This window comes from Talpa europaea, assembly GCF_964194135.1.
Source record: "Talpa europaea genome assembly, chromosome: 9".
In the NCBI taxonomy this organism is placed as follows: Eukaryota; Metazoa; Chordata; class Mammalia; order Eulipotyphla; family Talpidae; genus Talpa; species Talpa europaea.
The window spans coordinates 116,721,085-116,741,542 of NC_140076.1; the positions used below are offsets into that span (position 1 = coordinate 116,721,085).

The 20,458-nt window shown below is 64.7% G+C and overlaps 1 protein-coding gene across 2 annotated transcripts in view; it reads left to right on the plus strand.

Annotated features, from left to right (window-relative positions):
• GLRA1 (glycine receptor alpha 1) overlaps nucleotides 1-19,545 on the plus strand; it is a gene marked incomplete at both ends in the record, with an annotated part of 33,304 nt that extends 13,759 nt beyond the window's left edge. The window contains 7 exons of one of the 2 annotated variants that reach the window (XM_084242854.1): nucleotides 1,867-1,934; nucleotides 7,878-8,101; nucleotides 10,721-10,803; nucleotides 11,608-11,745; nucleotides 12,070-12,284; nucleotides 18,341-18,487; nucleotides 19,234-19,545. In XM_084242854.1, the coding sequence (XP_084098980.1) occupies nucleotides 1,867-1,934; nucleotides 7,878-8,101; nucleotides 10,721-10,803; nucleotides 11,608-11,745; nucleotides 12,070-12,284; nucleotides 18,341-18,487; nucleotides 19,234-19,545 (1,187 nt within the window). The remainder of the gene's footprint in view (nucleotides 1-1,866; nucleotides 1,935-7,877; nucleotides 8,102-10,720; nucleotides 10,804-11,607; nucleotides 11,746-12,069; nucleotides 12,285-18,340; nucleotides 18,488-19,233) is intronic. The other variant, XM_084242855.1, reaches the window with a different exon arrangement.
• Nucleotides 19,546-20,458: the final 913 nt, after the last annotated feature.

A 20,458-nucleotide genomic window follows, 5' to 3' on the forward strand; every position in this document is an offset into this window, starting at 1 on the left:
ATTAAACTTTAATATTTCATGGAATCTGTGCACCACCCGCCACCGAAGGCGTCGCACTGTGATTTTCTCCAGGATAATTTAGTTTCAGATTTAGCTCAGTGAACCGCGCCCCCAGGGCCTCCCGGCAGCGCCCTCCTGCACCCGCAAATCAGGACCCAGCTCCTCTGGGAGCTACGGCACCGCCCGGCAGCCTCGGGGCTCTGACCCTCCGGGGCCTGCAGTAACTCAGGGCGTCTTACCTTTAGGAGGCAAAGGAGACCACAGAGCGGGCCTGGGAACGCGAGGGGGAGCCCCGGGCCTGAGCCGCGTGGAAGGAGCCGGGCAGAGCGGGAGGCGGCAGAGCAGGAGTGGGAACGGGGCGCTGCTGGGAAGGCGCTGCCCAAGAAGGCCCGCGGCGGTGTCCAGGGCGCTGGCCCCTAGCCCGGCCCAGAGGGCAGGGCCCCCAGGGAGCTGGCAGACAACGGCGGCCCTGGGCTGCAGGGCAGGTCTCCGCCGCCAGGCCTCCTCCGGGGACCCTCCAGGAGAGCAGGCAGCTCGGGAAGGTCCTGGGAGGGGCCTTGCAGGCGAGCCCAGGCCTGGAACCCAGGAGCGAGGCCCGTAGACAGTGTCCCCAGGGAGCGCCTCCCTCCAGGCGCCCCACATGCCGTGACCCAGAGAAGGGTCTGGCTGCCTGAGGTGCAGGCCCAGGGCTGCAAGCCAGGGCTGGGCCCCCAGAGGAAGACCTGCGAGCTGGCTGGGCCAGGCCCTCCGGCTGCAGCTGCCCAAGCCAGGCGTGTGCCCAGATGGGCGAGAGCCAGGGCTGACTCAGGAGGGGCCGGCGCCGTGGGCAGGGGGTCAGCGCCTCTGCCTCCCTCCCACACCCGGAAGCTCGGGCTGGGGTCCCGGCCCTCTGCTTGGGGGCCCAGGGGTCCAGGGGGTCCTCAAACACATGCTGCCCCTCCGGCCTGGGGCTCCCGGGACCAGCAGGAGATGCTCCCTGCAACCCTCCCGGGTTGCTATCCCCTCAGTCCTCAAGGTCAGTTCAAGACCACCGTGTCATGTGGGCTCCTCCGACGCCCCCCACACCTCCGCCCCGCCCTCTGCACACCCCGCCCTCCAGGGCGCCACTGCCCTCCGCTCAGCTCCCCGAAGCCGGAATCTCACGGCCTCCCCCCACCTTGACCGTGACCCTCCTCTCTCCAAACCTCCTCCCAAACCACGGCAGCAGCCGTGAGCTCGCGCGCCCAGCTCTGGGAGCAGATGGGGGACCCCCCACCCCGAGCGCTTACTACCAGGTCACGCTGGCCTGTCCGGCCATCTGCTGCGTAAGGTGAGGGCAGAGGCTTCCCCCGGCCCGGGGGTGGGGCAGGCGGGGCGGCCAGCGCCGCACAACAGCAGATCCCGCCAGACTCCCAAAGGATGACGGGACCACCGTCATGACAACAGGGCACGGAGGTCCCCCCAAGAGACTCCCACACTCCCTTCTCCTTGGGGCGGGACTGGAGACGCTGCCTGGAAGGCGCATAAGGGCCCCAGACCCCAGACCCCCGCCGCCGGCCCCGGCGCCCTCCCAGGCAACCGCGCTCGGCTCAGGAGTTCAAGGCAAAGAACTCGCCGTTCCTGGCGGGTGCCCAGATGGCCTCCGAGTGCCGGAGCCGCGCGGACACCTGGCGGCCGGCGGGGCCAGCGGGCTCCGGCCCTGCGGAGGGTGATGAGCCACCGAGGGCTCCGTGCCTGGGCCTGCGCGCCCCCGGCCTTGAGATGGGTGGGGGCCCGGCGGGGTGGGGGCACACAGGGCCGCCCTGGCCCGGGCACCCTCCCGCACCCAGGAAGGGGCCGCCCCAGGCTGGGCCTGCGGCGCACTCAGCGGCCCCTCCCCGCCGGCAGGTCCCCCGGTGAACGTCAGCTGCAACATCTTCATCAACAGCTTCGGCTCCATCGCAGAGACAACCATGGTGAGTGCGCGGAGGCCGGACCCCGCGCGGCCGGGGCGTTCAGGCTGCGCCGTGGTGGTGACCTGGGGGAGGCCCGCCCCGGGGTCGTGGGGCAGCCGCCTGTTCCGAGGGGCTGCCGGGGCGGGCGACGGGCTGGCGGGGGGACCGCGGCGGGGGTCTCGGGCCTCCTGCCATGGCGGCGTCCAGCAGCCCCGCGCGGGGCCATTAAGACCCAGCGCGGCGCTAGGTAGAGAGAGAAGCAGAGACCATCGCCCCCGCGGCTGCCCGGGCCGCGGCCTCCCGGGAAGCTCCTGTTTTCTGCTTCTGTTGTTGCTACATTTTTCAAATTGCCGCGGGAGCGTGAGATGAGTGATTGCAAATAAACGTGAGATACGTTAAGGGTTTAGCTCTCGGTGCCTGAAAGCAGCTGTGGAGGGTGCTGGCGGGAGTGACCGGCCTCTGTGGAGAAGGGAGGCTCTGGGGCTGCGGGGACAGAGCAGCCGGCCCTGCTCACAGCGGCCCCGCCCGGGGGCGCCCAGTCCCTGCCCCTGCCCGGGCCAGGCGGCGCGGCTCACCCTGGGGGACAGGTGCCATCCACTTTTTGCTGAATGACGGGTCCCGCATCCAGACCCCAAAACGTCAGGGGCGGCGCTGAGGCCACGGGTGCGTCTCTGCCCTGCCCGGTCTCCGGAGGGGCCGGCCGGGCCCCCGCCTGACACGGGCTCCTTCCTGTAAGGACGGGCGTCGCCGCCGAGTGGCCAGCGGGGCCTGTGGGGGGAGCCGCAGCCCACGAGCCTCTGGCCTGGGTCCCGGCCTGTGACCCTGCGTGGCACAGCCGAGGTCGTGGGTGAGGACGCGTGCAGGGAAGCGCTCGCCGCAGGGAGGTCAGCCGAGGCCCTTGTGTTTCCGGTGGATGCTGGAGCCCCTGGCCCGGCGCTGGCCCCGGCCTCTCTGGGGCCACCTCGCCTGCCTTCCCTGCTGCTGAGGAGGAGAAGCACCTGCCCCGAAGACAGGGCTTGGCCCCGCCGGGCTCCCCCTGGGAGGCGGCCCCAGGCAGCGGCGTCCTCTGTAGATGGGGACGGGGCAGCGCCCAGGCCGGGTGACCATTTCCGGCAGCTACACAGACGGAGCTCAGTGCGCAGCGAGGACCCGTGGCCCCCAGTCGTGTGTCTCCCGCCTTCCAGACTCGCCCTCTGGCTCGTCCAGAGGACGGGGCCTCAGCGGCCACCCTGACAGCCAGACACCACATCCCTGCTCGGGGCCCCAGAGCCCGGCACGCGCATCCTGGAGCCGGGGACCAGGGCCAGACGCCCACAGAGGGCGGAGCCGCACCCCAAGCACCACCACCTCTGGCAGGGCCCAGAGCAAACCCCAACACCAGCTCCACGCCCCCGGAGGGGCAGTGGCCAGCGGGGGCCAGTGAGGGCGCAGACAGGGGCGCGGGCAGCCCCCAACACGTGGTGTCTGGCTGCTAAGTTCGCCCAAAACAGGGGCCGTCCCTGCTTGCTCATCCACCGGGCGTGGCACTGGGCTCCATGGGGATGCGCGTAACCTCCAGATGACTCAGGGGGACCCCAAAATCTCAGCGGTGGAAGAAATTGCAGGAAATTGCCTTGGAGAGGCCATCTATGGTGACAGGGGACCGCGAAGCCCAGCGTGGACGGACGTGGCCCCAGAACCAGCGTGGAGCAAGTCCGCCCCGCGCGGGCACCCCCACCCGTCTCCTCTCGGGACCCCGCGGCCGAGACACACGTGCTTGTGAGCATACGCGGGTGTGCAGGCCACGCCTGCAAGTCTGTGTGCACGTGCATGTGCGGGGGCAGCACAAACTCCCGCAGAGGCGCGTGGACACGAGGTTTAGACCAAGTCAACAGCTGTGAGCAGAGAAGCATAGGCACCGTGCCATGGTGTGAGTGCCACGAGCGTGTGGCTGGGTGTGCGTGTGTACTGTGTGTGCACTGCATGTGGCGGGGAGGCTGCGGCTGGATGTGCATGTGTGTTCTCTCTGCGTAGCTGGTGGTGTCCGTGGTGGTGCCCACAGAGGGCACACCCCTCAGCACAGCACCTGTGTGTGTGTGTGTGTGTGTGTGTGGGCACATGCGGACAGGGTGTGAGCGTTTCCAGATGTGTCAGTGTGCGAGCACAGGTGTGTTGATTCATGTGTGCTGCATATGTGAGTGTGTACATGGGCATGACCACAGCCGAGTCCTGTGGAGCCATGGAAACGGGGGCATGTCTGTGTTTGTGTGTCTGTGTATTTGTGTTTCTGCCATCGCTGTGTGTCTCTGTATCTGCACACCTGTGTATGTCTGTCTGTCTGTGTCACTGTGTATCTCTGTGTCTGTGTGTCTCTGTGTGTGTCTGGCGTCTGTGTGTGTCTGTGTGTCCGTGTGTCTGTGTGTGTCTGTGTGTGTCTGTCTGTGTGTCCGTGTGTGTGTCTGTGTGTATCTGTGTGTCCGTGTGTGTGTGTCCGTGTGTCTGTGTCTGATGTTCCACTCCTAGGTGCTCTGGCCTCTCCTGCGGGGTGGGGAGGCCTGGCTCAGGGCACACTGGCCCTGGTGCATGGTGACCCCCGTCAGACAACAATCCACACCCATGGACACAAAGGTGCATGGACAGACCCCGACCGGGCATCAGGACCAGGCTGGAGCTGCAGCTCAACTGTGGTCAGTGCCTCGGGGATGCGGTCCCAGGCCTGCAACTGAGCCGCTGCGCAGGACACATGGCATGGGGGCGCCTCCAGGAGTTTCTTCATTTATCCTTCCCACCCTCGCCAGGGTCCTCCATGGTCCCGCGTGGCCCCACGTGGCCCCCTCCAGCCCCACAGCCCCCGCATGGCCTTAGGCTCTGGTCCAGCCCAGGAAGGCAACGCCGCCAGCAGCCACCAACACCCCATGCCCAGATCGATGGACACTGGCGTCTCCATCCTCTGAAGGCGTGGGGCTGTGCTCAGGCGGCCCTCGGCCTGGAGAGACCCCCACAGACAGGCACGCCCTGCGCCCCCAAGAAAGAGGACAGCGGAGGTCGGGCTATGTCATCAGGGTGTGTCGGGGGGGACAGCCAAACCAAGGGGGCACCCACCCCTTTGGGGCTGGAAGCTCAAGACACACAACAGCCACCACGCCGGGGCCACGTGCCCCTTGTCCGACAGCTTCTGGGTCAGGGTGTCGAGCGGAGCCAAGAGTTCAGGTGGCCGGACGCCCCTTAAGCCCATCTTCCCACCTTCTCCCGTCACCCGACACCTGCCCTCCACGTGAGGGGCCTCCAGGGGCATCTGGACACCCCCAGCAACCACGCCGGCCCCTGCCTCCTCCTTGACCACGGCCTCAGCAACGTCCATTGGGGCCTCCACCCAGCCGCCAGCATCCTGGGCCCACCTCCCGGGCAGCAGCTGACACGGGGGGCCATGCTGGGTCCAGTCTGCTTCCGATGGAGAGCACAGATGCATCTCCCTCCACATCTCTGCGTCCAGGGCCGCCCGCACTGCTGACCACATGCCTGGCATGTGGCTGCCCAGCACTGTGGGGGGAGCCTGCCCGCACCTGGAGCCCAGCAGCTCCGCCTCCCAGCCCAGGATGGGGCCCTGCCCCTTACCACGGAACCCCCGACCCCCACAAACGGGCTCCTCTCCCGAGCCTGTGCACGCATGGGGCCTGCCCAGCCGGAGATTCTCAGAAGTGCTTTGCTCAACCCTGAGGCAGCTGTTCCGGTTGAGCGGAGTGGGGCTGGGACTCCCCCCGCCTGCCCCTCCACCTCTGCCCCCCGGGGGCGGGCTCCACGTGTCACCTGCAGGCCACAGCGCCCCTGGAGACGGCAGGCCCCACGTCACCCCTGACAGGCCCAAGACAGGTCAAATAGCCACATGGGCTATTTCGGAGCAGCAACATCTGCAAAGCACGTGAGGGCAGCTGGAAACAGGCTTCTGCACACGGCCAGTGAAGAGGCACTGCCCGGCCTCCTGGACGCTGCTGTCCCACCTGGTCAGCCACGTAGCTGGCGCCCACGTGGGGACGGGCTGGCCCCAGAGCCCAGGTCTCTCCCGGCACGTCATCACGCCCGCCCGATCTCGGCTCACACGCTGCTCTGACAGCTCAGCACAGTGGCCTCCCAGACGCGACCTCAGAGGAGGGTCCATGACAGGTGGCTCCAAGCCCGCCTCCTAGGGCTTCCCCAGACCCCGCGCCCCCAGGAAGCCATCTCCAAGCCGAGAGAGAGCAAGAGGGCGGGCTGCAGGGGGCTGGGGCGTGGAGGTGGCATGGAGGCCCAGGTGTTGGCAGGTCACAGCGGCCTGCAGGTAACCGGAGCCAGCAGGAGCAGCTGATGGCACCTGGCGAGCCCCGTGGTGAGCCTGGCCTCGCCTGCCCCCGGAGGGCCTGTGGAGACACGCCCTGCTCCCAGCACCCTGCTCTCTGACACCTCCCACCAACCTCCCGGCACGAGGCTGAGTGGAGCAGCCGGCCAGGAAGGAGACCCTGCCCGAGACTCCGAGGCCGGGCCGGGCCCAGGGCAGCCTCATCCCATGTGCCGGCTCGGTCACAGGCAGGCGGCCACCCCATTCCAGTCTCCGAGGAGGGGTAGGGAGCTGGGGGGGCTGGGGACAGCTCGGAACTCCCTCCTGCCCGGCCCCGGGGGCTCCTGCGTGCTCCCCAACCCTGATGTGAACATGCACCTTGCGTGTCCAACACGGCAGGCGGCCTTGGCTCCCGGCCACGACAGTGATCCCATCGATCCTTCCAGACTGTTCCTGCCACGGCTTCCCAGCCAGGAGGAGAAATCAATGGCCACAACCCTTGGGAGTGCTGAGGGGAGCGGGGGAGGGCCGGGTGTGGGGAAGGGAGGGGGCGCCGGGGAGGGAGGGGGGCCCAGCACCAGAGAGCGGGGTTGGGGGTGCCCCAGACCTCAGGCTCCACGTCCCGTTAGTGGTCTCAGCAGAGACCCTCTGGTTCTGTCCCAGCTTTCTCCTTTTAGGTGATACACATTTACATTGTTTTAAATCAACATTTACTTACTTTTATAATAAGAAAAAATAAAATATTTTTAAATACCAGTGACAGTGCAAATGTAAGAGCATCCGGCCCCACTTCAAATTCAGCTGGAGTCCAAACCGCCCCTCCCGGCCCCTCCCCCCGGCCGGGGCAGCCCCCTGTCTCCCCCTATGGGGTCTAAGTCAGGCTTCCTGGAGCGCCGGCCCTCGTTAGAGGGGACGCTGGCCCCGTGGCGCCTGGTGCAGGTGCTGCAGACACACCCGCTAGACGCGCAGAGTCCTCCAGGGACCCCCGGTCACCCTGCTGGGGGCTCGGCAGGCCTGGGGCAGGCAGGACCCCGCAGGGCTCGACCACATGTGCAGGAAAGCAAACCACAGGCCTCCCGCGCCACGCTGAGGCCGGAGCAGCCCGTAGGTGCCGCGTCCACACTGGACTGTCCTGTGACCTGACATGCACCCTGCAGTCGGGGCTGTGAAATTCACAGACACACGAGCACACACAACACACTCCCATGCACAGTCTACACATCTGTGCAGACCCAGAGACCACGCACATGCCCAGGGGCACGACAGGCACACGCACATGCTCGCACGCCGACGTGAACACACGTGTTCCATGTCGAATCCAAGGCACAAAGCTGCCCGGCTGCCCCCTCTGCCCGGGCGCAGAGATGAGGAGACCAAGCCAGCGCCGGGCGCTGGGGGGACAGGCCCCCCCATGGGCAGCACGCCCGTGGGGGCTGCTCAGCCGGGCCCAGGCGCCCGAGGACGGGGGGACACGGCCACGGGGGTCTCAACTTCACTTTTAAGATTCTTGGAAGGAAGGACGCCGTTCACTCGCTCGGGCGGGGCTGGACTCTCCCCGGAGCCTGGGGTCGCCGGGGCCGGCGGGAGGGGCCCGCGGAGCCCGCGCCCGCCCCGCACGCGCCCCCGCAGCAGCCCCCCGCCTCCGCCGACCGACGCCCCCCCTGCGGCTGCAGGACTACCGCGTGAACATCTTCCTGCGGCAGCAGTGGAACGACCCCCGGCTGGCCTACAACGAGTACCCCGACGACTCCCTGGACCTGGACCCCTCCATGCTGGACTCCATCTGGAAGCCCGACCTGTTCTTCGCCAACGAGAAGGGCGCGCACTTCCACGAGATCACCACCGACAACAAGCTGCTGCGCATCTCGCGCAACGGCAACGTCCTCTACAGCATCCGGTGAGCCCGCACCTGCCCGACGCCCCGCCCACCTGCCCGACGCCCCGCCCACCCGCCCTGCCCCGCCCACCCGCCCTGCCCCGCCCACCCGCCCTGCCCCGCCCACCCGCCCTGCCCCGCCCACCCGCCCTGCCCCGCCCACCCGCCCTGCCCCGCCCACCCGCCCTGCCCCGCCCACCCGCCCTGCCCCGCCCACCCGCCCTGCCCCGCCCGCCTGCCCGACGCCCCGCCCACCCGCCCTGCCCCGCCCACCCGCCCTGCCCCGTCCACCTGCCCGACGCCCCGCCCCCTGCCCTGCCCCGCCCACCCGCCCTGCCCCGCCCGCCTGCCCGACGCCCCGCCCCCTGCCCTGCCCCGCCCACCCGCCAGACGCCCCGCCCACCCATCCTGCCCCTGCCCATAAGCCCGGCCCCCTGGCCCATGCTTCCCCCTCCCGCTCCCTGCCCCGCCCCTTGGCCCGACGCCCCGCCCACCTGGCCGGCGCCCCGCCCACCTGGCCGCCCCCGCCCGCCCGAAGCCCCACACACCTGTCTGACGCCCCGCACACCCGCCCAAGGCTGCGGGGCCAGGAGAGGGGGATCAGCCTGAGGACCCCACGGCCTTACAACACCCGCAGACCCAGCTCTGAGGGCCGCCCCCGCACTAGGATGCGCACCCCGAGATGCCCGGGACGGGATCCTTGTACCGGGCCAGCGAGGACGCACCTCGGAGACGGGGTCACTCGGACCCCGGAAGGCGCCCCGGGCGGACGCTTGGCGGGAAGACCCGGGGCTGGGGCGCGGCCCCGAGCTCCCAAGGGCGGGGTGCCCGTGCCGTGCCAGCGCCCTGGGGGTGGGGGGCCGCCCGGCTGGCCGCCCCGCCAGCTTCTTAGCGAGCAGCAGGCCGGAGGCACAGGCCCGGGTGGTGCCTGCTGGGCCGCCGCCCCCAGGGCCCCTCCTCAGGCCTGCCCGTCCTCTCCCCGGGTGGGCAGGTACTGGGTGGGCCCCTTCCAGGCCCCTCACCCGGGCGCATGCCCCCAACGCACCCCAGCTCTTCTCTCCAGGCACGGAGATGGCCGGCGCCCAGCAGCGGGCACCGGGGGCACACACAGACCCCTGGCCGCCCGGACCCACGGGCCAGTGGCGTAGCACCCATGTTGCAGAGTAGAGGGTGAGGACCCCGGGTTCCCGCAGCCGGCTGGCAGCTGAGCCTGAATTCCATTCTGTGGGCGCATATGCCGCCCTCGGAGCCAGGAAGGGGTGCAGCGTTCCCTGCTGCCTGAGGCTGGGTGGACGGAGGGACCGCCGGACGGCCGGACGGGTGGCTACGCTGGTCCTGAGTGGCCCTCCCTGCAGCGCCCGGGGACGGGGTGCTCGCCGGCCCTGCCCTTAGGAGAGGCCGACAGGGCGGAAGTCACTGGGGGAGGCCCGCGGGGACCCTCAGCAGGAAGAGGGGCAACCCGAGCCCGCCCCCTGCCCTAAGGAACGGGGGCCACCCAGGGTGGCGGGGGGTGGCAGGACCGGGGCAGGGAGTCTCCCGCCAGTTGAGCCCCGCACCAGGGGGGACAGGGCACCAGCAGAAAGAGGCCGCCCCAAGGTCGCAGGACGCCAGGAGAGGAGCCCAGTGTGACAGCTGCCCCTCGGGAGCCTTTGTCTTCAAAATTCAGCCTGGAGCACCCGCCTTGCTCCCCTCCCCCACTGCCCCCTCCCCCCTTCCAGCCCTCCCCTCCTCTGCACCCACCCTCTTCCCTGTCCCCTCCCCTTCCCACCCCCCTCTGTCTCCCTCCACCCTCCCCTGCCTCCAACCCCTTCCCTGCCCCCTCTGGCCTGCACTGGTGTTCAGGGCCACAATGCAGAGGCTGAGCTGAGGGAAGGTGGGGGGGCTCACGAGTCTCTGGTTGGGGCAGGTACCTGTGGGGGGGCTGCCCCTCCTTTGGAGCTGTCCACGGAGCAGTGCTGAATGCCAGCACGGGTCTCAGCTTCAGGCAGGGACTTGGAGCCCTGACTGAGCCCCCAGCCCGTGGCCTGGCTCAACAGGAGTCCTGCCCTCCCCTGCGCCCCTTCCCAGCTGGCAGAGGAGAGCCTGCTGGGCGAGCTCGGGCTCCCAGGCCCCGAAAGCCTTCCCTGGGAGGGCACCTCCATTCTGTTGAGGGTACCCACTCAGTTCTGAGGCTGCTGCTTTGCACAGGGAAGGGGGAAATCACCCCAAAGAAACAGTTCCCCCAGGAACCTGGCGCTCCACTGCCTGCAGCTGACTCGGCGGGAGCCCCCAGATGCAGCCAGCTGTGTCTGGACACGCCCACCGGAGAAGGGGTACACAGCCACTCCCCGCCACAGCAGGTGCAGCGGGCTGCCCGAGGCCGCCAGCCAAGCTCTCCCACGCCCCCCTCTGAGGGCCCTGCAGAGCAGGGAGGGGCCCCGCGGCCCGGGCAGCTTCCTAAGGTAGGTTCCCAACGAAACCCAGAAGTTCGGACGCTGTGGCTTTGGGACCATCCTCTCTGAGCTCACATACCTGAACGTTGAGAAACACCTGTCTTTTAGGGAGAGTCCCCCCCAGCGCCTCAGCCTCTCCTAGCTGGCTGGTTTCTGAGGGTAACGAGAATGGATATGGGGCCACCACTGCGCCCCCTTCTCTTCCCAGGATCACCCTGACCCTCGCCTGCCCCATGGACCTGAAGAATTTCCCCATGGACGTGCAGACGTGCATCATGCAGCTGGAGAGCTGTGAGTCCCTCGCATGAGCCCCCCACCCCCACCCCTCGGGGCTGGAGAGTTCCCGAGGCTGCTGCTCTCAGGACGCCCAGTACAGGGGTGTGGCTTCTAGAAAACAGTAGCGATACACCCCCCACATCCTGTGTGACGAGCCCCGGCTTTGGAGAGGCCGGTCCGGGTGCCCTGGACGCTGCGCTCCAGCTGGGGGGAGAGCGCGCAAGGCGTCCTGTCGGGGGCCTCCTGCCCAGCTCACACAAAGGGCTGGCCTGGGCCGTGAGCCTTCAAGGTGGACTGTGGCCTCCCAGAGAAGAGACTCAGGAGGCAAGAGAGGGGAAGGGAGGGGAGAGGGCGAAGACGAGGGGGCTTGGGACAGCACGGGCCGGGCTGGGGAGTCCCCTGCTGGAGAGGAGAGGGAGGAGGAGGCCTGCACAGGGCAGAGGCCAGCAGGCGCACGTCTCTGCGGCCAACTCAGAAGCCAGCCCGATCCTCACCGGCTGAAGCACAAACAAACCGGGCAGTGCGCTTGGGCAGCAGGGCCGGGGCAGCTCTGGCCGCCCTCCCGGGGAGCCCCAGGGAAGCTTTCTGTCACTTGTTGCGGGTCCCGCAGCGCCCCTGGCCAGACCCACTCCGGCCCCATGGGCGGGGTCAGCCCCAGAGGGCGGCCCGGTGGGCAGGAGAGGCCAGCGAAGCGCTCGGACACCAACGTGGCCTGGGGCGGGGCCGGCCGCACAGGGAGGAGGCCGCTGGGAGCCCCTGACCGGCCTTCACCCCCCTGAGGGAAAGCAAGCCCGGCCCTGACCCCCGCTCTGCCCCCAGTCGGCTACACCATGAACGACCTCATCTTCGAGTGGCAGGAGCAGGGCGCCGTGCAGGTGGCGGATGGCCTGACGCTGCCCCAGTTCATCCTGAAGGAGGAGAAGGACCTGAGATACTGCACCAAGCACTACAACACAGGTAGGGGGCAGGGCCGCCGCCCGGCCCGCCCTGGTCACGCCCCTGGCCACACCCCAGCCACGACCCCACGGGGCTCCCGAAGGGCCCTCGGGGCAGGGCTGAAGGAGCAGGGGCATCACTGAGCCCGAACAGCTGCGAGGGCGCCCCAGGACCCACCAGCGCCTCACAGCACCGCCGGCAGAGCCCCGCCGGGGGGCCCGATGGGACAGTCTCGCCCCAGGTCACAGGCCCGGGCAGGAGGCAGGCCAGCCCAATGCCCAACCCTTCGGACTCGGCCTGCCCCTGCGACCCGTGCCTTGGCCAGCTCGCCATCATGTCTTGCAGGTAAATTCACCTGCATCGAGGCCCGTTTCCACCTGGAGCGGCAGATGGGCTACTACCTGATCCAGATGTACATCCCCAGCCTGCTCATCGTCATCCTCTCCTGGATCTCCTTCTGGATCAACATGGACGCGGCGCCGGCCCGCGTGGGCCTGGGCATCACCACCGTGCTCACCATGACCACCCAGAGCTCGGGGTCCCGCGCCTCCCTGCCCAAGGTGAGACACTGCCTGCGGGACACTCAGCGCCCTGCACATAGCCCAGGGTGTCCACTGCTTAGCGAGGCCCAGCTCTCTGGCCCACCCCGCCATGGGCAGGCCGCGGGGCCTCCCTCAGCAACGCCACACTCCCTCTGCCTCACCCCACGCACCCCTCTGCCCCTGCCCCTGTGTGCGGTGGGCATTCTGGTGGGGCCCCTGGGGCCACACCCAGAGATTTGGCAGGACCCATGGGACTCAGCATGGGGTCCTCGCAGCTGCCATCTTCCCCGGGACACATCCAGGACAGGTGAGGAGGCCCCGGCAGGGCCAGAAGTGGGGTGACGCTCGGCAGCAGCAGAGGCAGCGCTGTGTGCCGGTCTTCTGCTGCCTTGAGAGCCACGCCAGCCTCAGCACCCAGGGTTTTCATGGGCCCCCAGCACCCACAAAGATTCTAGACCCCAGCAGCGGCCACAGGGCTCACACCCACTGTCCAGGCACAGGGAAGCCCTCTGGACCCCACCCCACGTCCCCAGAGGTCAGGCCGGGGTCCGGCTGGCGGCCATCCCTGGCGCTGGCCACACAGCCCTGCTCTGCACACCCAGCAGCAGTGACACTGTGAGGGCGAAGCTCATGTCCAAGGTCAGGTGCGGTGATGCCCCCACCCCCTTCCGCCAGCTCAGCGACAGCAGATGCGCCCCCTCCGCCCGCTCGGCCTAGGCGCACGCTCTGTCCGCGCTCACCCCCGGCAGCAGGTGCCTGTTCTGCCCCTTCTCTGTTAGCGCCAGCCCTCCCAGCACCCGGCTCGCCCCCAAGGCGGACACGGTGCCCGAGAACACACACGCCCTTCTGCCTCCTCCCGTGAGGCCTGGCCCGGCCACGCTCAGCACACCCCTCCCGGGTCCACACAGGACACACAGACACACCCCCCCGCCAGCAGCTAACTTTTGGCTACACCCAGAAAGGCAGAAATAATGTAGAGCGGCCACCCTGCCCCCCGCACCTGGCCCCGCTGTCACTGCTGTCCCCGCCCGCACTGGCCCTGCCAGCCCTGCCCACGCGCCTCCCTCCCCGCGTCACTGTGCAGGTCTGCAGGTGGGGGGGCGGGGGTGTGGGGAGTCGGGGGGTAACAGGGCAGAGTCCTCTGGAGGCTGCGGAAGTGACAGCTCAGCTCTGAGCCATCCCAGGGACAGCCCTTCTGAAAAGCAACTGCTGGTAAATCACAAGGAGTCACGAAAGGCAAAGACTATCAGGCGATCTAAAACAATCAGTAAGAATTGGAATCAGCTCCACGATATCGGCCCAGACCGGCCTTTATTTACACTCCCCCTATTGCCCAAACACTGTCATCAGGGGGCAGGGGGCAGGGGGCAGGGTTAGCCAGGGCTCGGGCAGGTGCCACCCTCCCCGCCAGGTCAGCCCGCCCGTCGCCTGGCCACGGCCTACACGGCTGGCCCTTCCCTTTCTCTGTGAGATGCGACCCCCCGCTGCGCTCATCCACCCGCCGCCACCCGGCGTTCTGCTCCATGCCGGTGAGTGGTGGCACCTCGTCCTCCTCGGCCACTCACTGTCCCCTCGGCTGCTCGCCGTGAGCACAGACGCGTGCAGCCCCACTGCTATGTCCCGTCACGCTTGGAAAGCGCAGAAGTCAACGGCACTTACTGTAGCCACAAATCTGCACCCCACCACTGCCAAATCCCACCACGCTGTGTCAGCACGAAAGGGAAGCCCACGCGGCTCGTCGCCCCCTCCCGCCAGCCTCCACCGCCCCTCTCTGGACAGCTCAGGGAAACAGACCGGACGGGCTGCATCCAGTCTGAGTGTTTCCCAGGGTCCTTGCCTTCTAGATCAGCACTTCTTGCTTCTTGTATCAGTATCCTGCTGTGTGAACACAGCACGTTGTTTAGTCATCGCTGGTGAACTCTTGGCTCTCCTAGATGATGCCTCCATGAATATCCCTGCACGCATCTTTGTGTGGCCACAGCTTCACCTCTCGGTGCAGGCCTGGGAGTGGACTGTTGGGTTATATGGCAGCTAAATGCTTCACTCTTGGAGGAGCTGCCGAGCTATCTTCCACGAGTGCTGAGCATCCTTTTCACGTGCTTGTTGGGCGTTTTTATGTCTTCATGGCAGAAATGTCTATTCAAATTGTTTGCCCACTTTTAAATTGGGTATTTCTCTTTGTACGGTCAGCTCTGCTAATGCTGTGTGTTGTGTGGGTTTCACACCCTCATCACATATATGATTGTAAATATTCTCTCCCTCTCTGTTGGCTGTCTTGACACTGCATTGTGTCTCTAATGCAGAAAAATTCTGGTGAAGTCTAACTTATCTATTTTTCCTTTTCTGCTTGTGCTTTTGTTTTCATATTTAATGTGTAAGGTCATGAATATTTACACCTATTTTTTCCCAAAAGTTCTATGGCTTAGCTCTTCGTTTTTCATCTATTTCATTTTTACATTTGGTCTGAGGAAGGGAGGTATATCACTCTTCCACAGGGGCATCCATTTGTCCCAGCACCATCTGAAGAGAAAATAATTCTTCTCCATTGAATTGACAGCCTCGTCCAACATCAAATGACCATAGATGTCTGGGTTTATTTCTGGAATCACAATCCTATTCCAGTGATCTGTGTATCTAACCTTATGTCAGCACCACACCGTTTTGATTACCACAGCTTTGTAGTAAGGATTTTGAAATAGGGATGTGTGAGTCCCTCAAGTTTGTTCTGATTTTAAGATTGTTGTGGCTATTCTGGGTCCTTGTATTTCCATATAATCATGAGTATGAATTTTAAGATGAGCTTAGCACCAATCACTAGATGTATGTGGGGAGTGCTGCCATCTGAACAATATTAAGTCCTCGAATCCAGGAACACAAGCTGCCTTCCTGTTTATGGGGGTCGTCTTCAATTTCATTCAACAAAATCTAGTTTTCTTATGAGTTTTGCACTTAGTTTGTTAAGCTAATTTCCGATATATGATTCTACTTTATGCTATTATAAATGAAATAGTTTAATTCTGTTTTTTAATTTGATCATCCTAGTGTACAGGAGGGCAGGTCACTTCTTGTATATAGGGTTCTGCGGTTTCGCTGAACTCATTAGCTCCAATAGATTTTTATGCCTTCCTCAGAACTGTCTTGGATTGTATGGAATAGGATTGTGATACATAGACCAGCTCATCTTTAGAGACAGCTTCACTTTCTTTACAACCAGAATGCCTTTTAGCTGTTTTTCTTGCCTAATTGCCCTGGCTAGAAATTCCAATACAATGTCAAATAGTCATGATTAAAGCAGACATTTTTTATCATATTCCTAATCTTATAGGAAAGGGGTTCAGTTTTCACCACTAAGCATGATAATGACTGTGGATTCTTCTTAGATTTCCTTTATCAAGAGGAGAAAATCCCTTCTATCCCTAGTTGTTGAGTGTTTTCATCATGAAAGGTGCTATATTTTGTCAAATGACGTTTCTGCATCTATTTAAAGGAGCCTGTGATGTTTGTCCTCTGTTCTAGTCACATGGTGATTGTTTCTTTCATGTTCGACCAACTTTGCATCCCCAGGATAAATCCCACGTGATCGGGACACCCATTTCAGGTGCTCGTGCACCTGGTGGTCCCCACCTGCCTCCGAGGTTCTGTTCATTTCCCTTCATCCCGTTTCTTGGGTAGGACAGCCTCAAGCTCACTGACTCCTCTTCAAGTTTATTTGTCCTTTCTTCTGTCTGTTCAAATATGCTGTTGATACTGTCTAGTGAAATTTTCATTTCAGTTGCTTTTCAACTCCAGGATTTACACTTGATTTTTCTCCTTCTTCTTCTTCTACTATTATTATTATTATTATTATTCCTATCTCTTCCTCTACTTGGTTCTCATACTTTTCCTCAGTTGTCTAGACATGGTTTCCTTTAGTCTTTGAATACATCAGATAGCTGGTTAAAGTACTTAGCCCAAAGCCACGCATCCTGGTAGCTTCCTTCCACTGCCTTTTTTCCTACGTGTGGGCCAGTCTTGGTCAGTCCAGGCTGCTCCAACAAAGTACCATACACTGGGAGGCTCACAGACCACTGAAACCTACTCCTCGCAGTTCTGGAAAATGGAAATCTGATGTCAGGATACCAGCATGGTCAGGTCCTGGGAAGGGCCCTCTCCCAGTTAAAAACTGCCAGCTTGCTGTTGTATCCTCACATGACGGTCAGAGAAGTAGGTCAGCCTCTGGCCTCTTTTTATACAGGCACCGATACTGTTCATGAGGTTCTTCGCTCGTCACCTGATCACCTCTTAAAGGTCTCCAGATACCCTCGTGTGAGAGTTTGGATTTCAACATATGTTGCTGTACGCAAACATCGGTCCACTGGAGGCCATTCTGTCCCCATTTCTTTGTATGGCTTATAGTATTTTGTTGGCAAGGACACATATTACATAATGTAACGATTCTCCTGCCTCCTCATTTGATGTTCTTGCTTAGTAACTCCTCTGAACTAGTTCTGTAATGCCAGTATTCTTTGCTGTTTGGGGTTAGTTAAGTCTGTTCATTTATCTGAGTGGGTAGCTAAAAAATGGACAGAGATTTCTTTAAAAGCCTAGAACCTGTAAATCTCCCAGCGCTGGTCTGGGGCTCTCGGCATGTCAGGGTGCCACCTCAACGCTCAGCCAAGCCACACACTTACCCTCCACCCCGCCAGCCAGTCAGGCCTCACCTGGCCATGCACATGGGCCCCCGGGAACATGGCGGAGCCTTCCAAAGCCCCTGTGGGCACCTCATTCTGCAGCTTTCTCTTCTAAGCTTTTTGATCAACCAATGGTTTGCCTCGGCTGCTATCTCCTGCCTCGGCTGATACAGTGCTCAACACTTCTGAGCACTGTTTTCAGCAAATGCTCCAAGGAAAAGCCTGTTCACATCTGGCCAGCTCCAAGTCAAGCCAAATAAAGAGCCTGTGAGCGAGGTCTCGGGCAGCCACTAAACAGGTAAATTGTGACAGTTCTCAGGAAACGGGCTTTAACGAAGCTCCAAGTCGGCCCGCCTGACCCGCTGACTGCCAGGGCACGGGCGCTCACCGTGCTTGCGAGACACCGGTTTCCAGTCTCGCGTGGAGCCGGGGCCGGGAGGAGGGGAACGGGGCAAATTAAAAGCACCAGGCCCCGGGGGCAATGAGAGCACATGTCACACGGGTGTGCAGGGCAGCATGACTCAAAATGGCCGAAAGGTGGAAACAACCCAAACGTCCATCAACCCAAAATGGAGGAACAAGATGCGGCCACCACGTGCCGCCTTGCGGAGTATCGTTTGCACATAAAAAAGAATGAAATACTGAGGAAAGTGACACCGTGATGACCCTTGAGAACGCACTGCTAAGTGAGGGGCGCCGGAGAGCCCCTTCCCGGGACGCGCAGGAACAGGAGGCCCTGCTCCGCGAGCGGCGGCTGGGGCCGGGGAGGGGGCCTTGGCCGAGGGGCGGACAGCTGGAGGCACTTGCTTCACCCAAGCCTGCGGGGGACCGGGCCCCCTGACCGCAGCTGCAGGGCGGGCCGCTCCTGGCTGGCGCCGCAGGGAGCCGTCTCAGTCAAAGCTGGTTTGGTGCTTCGTTTGCCACAGATTTTGCTGCTCCCACGTCCAGCTGCTTTTCTTAAATGCGCACAGGGTCACCGAGGCTCCGGCTAGTTAACAGCTTGATGAGAAAAGTGGCTTCTGCCATTGTTCCCGGGTTCCCGTGGCCCTGACGCAGGACGGAAGGGGCGGCCTCCCCGCAGGCGGCCTGGTGGACTCCTGGCCTGCCGCAGCCTGCACCAGCTGGGCTCGCTGACTGATGAGCCACGGCCCTGCCCGGCACCTGCCCGCTGTCCCTCGCCCCTCCAAGACCCCCTCCCTGCCTGGGGGTGAGGGCCCCCCACGGCCTGGGGGTGAGGACCGCCGGGGCATGGGGGTGAGGGCCAGCTGTGCCTGGGCTGAGAGCCCCCCGTGGCCTGGGGGTGAGGGCCGCCCGGGCCTGGGGGTGAGGGCCACCGGGCCTGGGGGTGAGGGCCGCCCGGCCTGGGCTGAGGGCCCGCCGACCCACTCTGGCCTGTGCCCCCAGGTGTCCTACGTGAAGGCCATCGACATCTGGATGGCCGTGTGCCTGCTCTTCGTGTTCTCGGCGCTGCTGGAGTACGCGGCCGTCAACTTCGTGTCCCGGCAGCACAAGGAGCTGCTCCGCTTCCGGAGGAAGCGCCGGCATCACAAGGTAGGCCGGGCCGGGCCGGGCCGGGGCACCTGCATCCCAGGGCCCACGGGTCCAGGCCACCGCGGCACCGCGCGGACCCTCGGGGCACCCGGGCCACGGGCCGCGAGGACAGCCCGGGCCGGAGCTGCACGCCGGGCTCGTGGGCCTCGGGGCGTCCCGCCCAGGCCCTGGGGAGCCGGCCCCCAAAGAGCTCACAGGCACGAGGCCACGGCTCTTGGGTCACTTAGCTGTGGCGGCGCCCCCCGGGGTGTGCCTGCTGGGCACCCCCTTCCCACGGGAGCACAGCCCCATCCGCCGGGCGGGGAGAGGCCCTGGGAGCTGCAGTGGGGCCACGGCCACTGCCGCCCCGTCTGCAGGGAGCTGGGGAGCCAGGGGCCAGCAGAGGGCGGAGGCGGAGGCCAGCAGAGGCGAGGCAGGGAGCTGCCCCCACTGTCCCCGGCTCCCAACAGGGAGTGCCCCTCCCCGGTCACCCCTGCAGGCGGGTGCTGTCCTCCACTTCCAGGGGTAGGAGACCGGCCCTGCCCCACGGAGGCCCCAGGCCAGCAGGCAGGGCTTGGCGGGACAGACACCTAAGCCTCGCCACGGCCCCCGCTCTGCATCTGGCCAGCAGGCCGGGGCCCCTCGCGAGGGCCTCACCGCGGGCGCCAGGACGCAGCAGGCCTGGCGGGGGGCCGGCGGGGGCCAGCAGAGGGGCCGGCGGGGGCGCCCGGCGGGGAGGGCGCCCCGGTCCGGCTGACCTTCCGCAGAGCCCCATGCTGCGTCTGTTCCAGGAGGACGAGGCCGGGGAGGGCCGCTTCAACTTCTCCGCCTACGGGATGGGCCCCGCCTGCCTGCAGGCCAAGGACGGCATCTCGGTCAAGGGCGCCAACAGCACCGCCACCAACCCCCCGCCCGCGCCCTCCAAGACGCCCGAGGAGATGCGGAAGCTCTTCATCCAGCGGGCCAAGAAGATCGACAAGATCTCGCGCATCGGCTTCCCCATGGCCTTCCTCATCTTCAACATGTTCTACTGGATCATCTACAAGATCGTCCGCAGGGAGGACGTGCACAACCAGTGACGGTCTGCACGGGCTGGGCGAGGGCGGAGGGGCGGCGGGGCGGAGGGAGCAGCTCGCAGCCCCGCGCCCCAGCCCCAGCCCGGCAGCGCTGCATGCGGCCTGGGCAACCCCCGTCCGCCGGGGCGTCCCGGGAGGACCTGGCGGCCGGTGCGGGGCTGGGGCGGGGCGGCTTTCAAAACCTCGAGCACGGCAGAGTCTTCTCCTGCCCAGGCAGAAGGAAAGCCATGTAATATACGACCTATATCCACGCTTGATGTTAGCGCAAACCCACGAGAACAGGCGATTCTCAGCCTGTCAGCCTAGCAACTGCTTAAAGCCTTGACGTGGCGGGGCGAGGCCGCTATCCCGGAGGGGGGTCCGTCACAAAGCAGCTTGCTCTGCTGCGTCCCCGCACACCCTCCCAGCCACGCCTTGGTCCAGCCGGCAGGGTGGACACACGCCAAAAAGCCATCCAGCCTCTGCTTCCGGGGGCGGGACCCAGAGGAGCCGGGAAGGCGGAGGCAGAGGGCGCCAGGGACAGAGGCCCCAGGCCGGTCCCAGGCCTCCGGCCCGGACCACCTGCCCCTCCCGGCCCCCCTGCTTCAGTGCTCGCACCGCTTGGCGCCGCCCCCTGGAATCGGCCGCCCGGTGTTCTCACAAATTGCCAATATGCAATCTTTTTTATGGTTTAAAAAAAAGTAATAATCTCAAGAAATATGCAGATAGACGGAGTATAAACAGATGCACTTTTTCAAATGTCTATTTTTTGGCGAGTCTCTTTGGAATGGCCAGTGGGAGTGTGTCTGGGAAGGCAGGGTCGGGGGGTGGAGGACCCAGGGCTCAGGGGTTCCAGAGTGAGGTGTGGGGTGTGTCGCAGCCCGTGTGAATGGAGGGTGGGGTCCCGGGTGTCTGGAAAGTCTGTTCACTGAATTTC